The 4,426-nt window shown below is 36.1% G+C and overlaps 1 protein-coding gene across 7 annotated transcripts in view; it reads left to right on the top strand.

Annotated features, from left to right (window-relative positions):
• The window catches only part of PPHLN1 (periphilin 1), a 131,593-nt gene extending 127,726 nt beyond the window's left edge, over positions 1-3,867 (top strand). For all 7 annotated transcript variants that reach the window (XM_023515358.1, XM_012807508.2, XM_023515357.1 and 4 more), the window contains one exon: positions 1,476-3,867. In XM_023515358.1, the coding sequence (XP_023371126.1) occupies positions 1,476-1,670 (195 nt within the window). In that variant the 3' untranslated portion in view covers positions 1,671-3,867. The remainder of the gene's footprint in view (positions 1-1,475) is intronic.
• Positions 3,868-4,426: the final 559 nt, after the last annotated feature.

Here is a 4,426-nt window from a genome sequence, read left to right on the forward strand (position 1 = left end):
CGGGTCCGGGCTGGGGATTCGAACCCGCCAACTTAGGTGTATGTGGCTGACGCCTTAGCCGGTTGAGCTATAGGTGCCGAGCCAAATGATTTGTTTAAATTGCTAAATTAAACTTAATGGCCATTATGAATAAATTTCATTACTTTTTAGAAAAAGGTGTATGTGTTTGAGATGAAGAAGGCAGATAAGGGATTTTTAATATTTTAGAACCTCCATAGTTGACCACCTCCTTAAGTTGAGCTAACTTTCACAGACCGGCCATGCACCACAAGTGTCTGTCAGTCCAGTAGGCCTAGTTCCTTATGTTGACACCTTTGTATGTCGACCAGTTTGTTACGGTTCCTAGGGTGATCAACTTACAGAAGTCCTGTATTTTTAAGCACTAAAAACAAATATTGCAGACATTTAGAAAATACAGCAGCAACCACTACAACTAGCCCTGACCATTTGAGAATAAAAATGTATTATCAGCCAGGCAGTAGCTCATGTCACTTACTTCTAAAGTTTTTCAAAATGAAAAAGCCCTTTTAGATAATAAACAATGTTGATTGTTATTGTTAAATTAGGAAAGTAAAAATTAATGTATTAGTTTTTAAAAATCAGATCATTTGTATTTTATTTAATTGTCATGAAGACTTAACTGTAATTTTTCTTTAAATACACGAATTGCTGAGTAGCAAAAACAGCATAGAAATCTAAAATGCATTCTGTGACTATACTAAGGAAATGAGATTTAGTGTGGAAGAAACTTAGCAATTTTTATTTTTATTTATTTTTTATTGACAATTATTAACAATTTTTAGACAGGAAATACTTAATTGCCACTAATAATATATAAGTGTGTTAACATAAAATTAAATAATACACATTGAAGTAGAAAAATATATACACATATGTATGCACATAGTCAACATTCGTGCATGTGTGTATAGCATATTATTTTGATTTTAACCCTACCTGGTGACTTTAGCTTTATTAAAACATTTATAACTTGAAAAGTTTTTTTAAGTAGATACTTTGAGTGTTCTTATAGTTGTTGGTTGTATATAATAAAATGTTGAATTTGTCATGTGCATCATTCAAACAAAGAATCTAAAGTTAGGGGCTCAGAGACTTCTTTCTACCAAACAAAACAAAAAAGCCACTAATGGACCTCACTGAGCCTTAGTTCTTAGTTATTCTCACCTCGTAGTCTGATGTCCTTTGAGGAGACTGCTTTATACTGACAAATGCCATGTCAAACTTGTACATTTGACAATATGGTATATTAATGTTTTTCTGCTCATTCAAGTTGTCAGCAAATCTCAAAGATCGAGGTTTCACTTCGATCAGGCAATAATGACAGTACAAGAAGAGAGGGTCAACAGAAGTATTGTTTCCTTTAGACTTACGCATCATAATTCTGTTATCTCAATTGGCTAAGTGTTTGGCTAATTGTTTTCTTTCTCAGCTAACCAGAATGTTCACCTTTCTAGGTTTACCGACAAGACTGTGAAACTTTCGGGATGGTGGTGAAAATGCTGATTGAAAAAGATCCTTCATTAGAAAAGTCTATACAGTTTGCACTGAGGCAGAATTTACACGAGATAGGTGAGCGATGTGTTGAAGAACTCAAGCATTTCATTGCAGAATACGATACTTCAACTCAAGAGTTTGGAGAGCCTTTTTAGATTTCTTGCTCAGGCAAAAAGTTTCTAGATTCCCTCATCCCCCCGGATTGCATAAATCCTTAATATATGGAATTTTTGTGATGAAGAGAAATACTTTATGATAGCTGACCATACTTCCAGTATCAAATAAACATCTAAAAGAGTCTATTTAAAATATTTTAATTAGAACTTTTTTTTACATGTAAAAGCCTCCTAATCCATAGTCACCTTTTTTTTGCCCCTAAAATGATGGTCAATTAATTTTTCAAGCTTTGAGAAAGCAGTCCTAAAGAATAGCTTTCTGTGCCTGCTCATGTTCTGTAGTCTTCCAAGTATATAATCATTTGGTCACAGGAGTGTAATTTACAGGCTAGAGATCATTCCACTTAAACATTAGGAGTCTGTTTGCATTTCATAGTGAATGATACCATGTGAAAATGTTAGAATTCTGAGTTGTGATTTTATTGAGTTATTGCTTGCTTTTCTTAGGCTTTGTAACTTTTATATGTTAAAGTACTATCGTAATAAACTGAATACTTTAGTATCATACAGAATATTTGTTTGAGAATAAGTCTCATTCAGTAATAATATAGAGCACTTAAATCTCTGAAAGACACCTCAGAATAAAAACCCTTTTATTACAAGTACATGAATTCAGCATTTTCTATTAATCCTGAAACTCCTGAGTTTTTCACTGATGTGGGAGACTTAAACAATATCATTTAATAAAACTAAAAGAAGGGGCAATTTGGATGGAGATTAGGGATATCTTAAAGTTGAGAATTCTCAAAAATCTCTGACCAAAAGAGGAAAAATTTTAAGACTTTTCTTTTTTTGTAGGCCTAACAGTGAGAGGAGTTGTGTTTTATCCATAAGCCCATACTCCCCACCACAAGAAAGGTGATCGATAACATGCCCCTGATCACACTATGTATAGGTTATTTCGTTTTTAACCTCTAGTTTAGTGAGTTCTTTGTTCTGCCCTGTAGAGGTCCTTAGCCCTTCCGAAGTGTTCTTGAAAGAAACAAAGCAGTAGGTAGCACGCCCAACTCAGCGACCCCTTCCCAAGCAGGCTGTGGAAACAGTCCTTCACGAGTGACCCATCCAGATCACGGGTTAGTTGAGAATCTAAGTGGGGCGGTTAGGATGTTCCTCTTGTTTCCTGATCACTTCAGCAGCCCAGTGGCATTGAGCCAAAGCACACAGTTTCATGGTGTTACTTAGTGAGGAAACCTTTAAAAATCATGTTTGTTATTGCTGCCCAGTTTCATTATCCTCCCATCCTCTTCTCATGTTCTACTCTCTTCTCCCTCAAATTCTGGTGTTACTTTTAGTGGCCCTCTACTGATAATAACTAAAGAGCTAACATAAAAATTATGAAAAATGGAAATAGTCGTATGAATAATTTTAACAGATCCTGTAACAGGTACCTCAAAGTATGTATTTTAGTCCACAGATATAAAATTAATTGGGGGCGACAGTTATTTTTTTAAATTTCCTGAATGAGACTACCATGAATCTTTATTTTTGCCAGTTAGATGTTAGCTTACCTAACCTTAAGCCAAACTAAGTCCCGCATATCAACTATAGTATTCTTCCTTAATGGCGGTGATTTTTGTTACCCACTTTTGATAAACTAAGAAAGTACTGATCTTGTTTTCCCTCTTTCCCCACCAATGCTTTTCTTTTCCTTAAATATTCTAGTCCCAGGATTCATTAGCTTTAGTCAAGATGTCACAAGTTTAAAAATAAAACTTAAGTGACCAAAGGCAAAGGAGTTGTTCACTTTGTTGAAATTCATTAAGTTAGAGAAGTCTTACTAACAGATGCATTTAAATGTGGGCTCAACAGATAATTTCTTCCCCTCCCTTTCCCCCAAATTACATTTAGCATTTAAAACTGTTTATAGCTTGCCATCAGCATTATTCTGGTAGGCTTATCAGTGTTAAACTGTTTGTTTAGAGGTTTTTTTAAGCTCTTTAAAGTCTAATTTTAGGATAGATAATTCTGATGTGTACCAGAATGTGTATTTTACAAAATGTTCTTGATTAAAGAGATTTGTTTGTAAATTATCCTTTGTTTTTGAATATGCCCAATAGATGTGATAAAGTTTTCATTGTCTTACCATAAAGCCTTGATGATCAACAAGGGGAACGCAGATACTGTAAAGCTTTTTGCGAATTTTAAAGTGCAAAATAAAGCAACCGTGTCTGAATAAGTAGATTCCTTTCTCTTATTTTAACAGGCTGTTTAAAGTGTTTTGCTAAAATGTAGGCTTCATTACTCTCCACTACAGGATTTCTCCTTAGTGTGGGGTTCACCTGCTCAGTAGCACGATAGAGGAAGTTGGAGATTTGAGAAACTACAGTGGTCCCCCCTCATCTGTGGTTTTGCTTTTCATGGTTTCATTTACCCATAGTCAACTCTGGTATGGAAATATTAAATAGAAAATTCCAGATAAACAATACATAAGTTTTAAATTGTGTGTCATTCTGAGTAGTGATAAAATCATGCGCCATCTTGCTTTGTCCCAGCCAGGATGTGAGTTGTGCCTGTCCACTGGACCCATACCCCACATGCCCCCCACTCCACTGCTCATCTACATCATCTGCTCCTGTGTCCCAGCCGGGATGAGAGTCGTGTCTGTCCAGCAGACCCATACCCCACATGCCCCCCACTCCGCTGCTCATCCACATCATCTGCTCCTGTGTCCCAGCTGGGATGTGAGTCCTGTCTGTCCAGCAGACCCATACCCCACATGCCCCCCACTCCACTGC

Source organism: Otolemur garnettii, unplaced genomic scaffold, assembly GCF_000181295.1.
Source record: "Otolemur garnettii isolate 467f Iridium unplaced genomic scaffold, OtoGar3 scaffold00070, whole genome shotgun sequence".
NCBI lineage: Eukaryota > Metazoa > Chordata > Mammalia > Primates > Galagidae > Otolemur > Otolemur garnettii.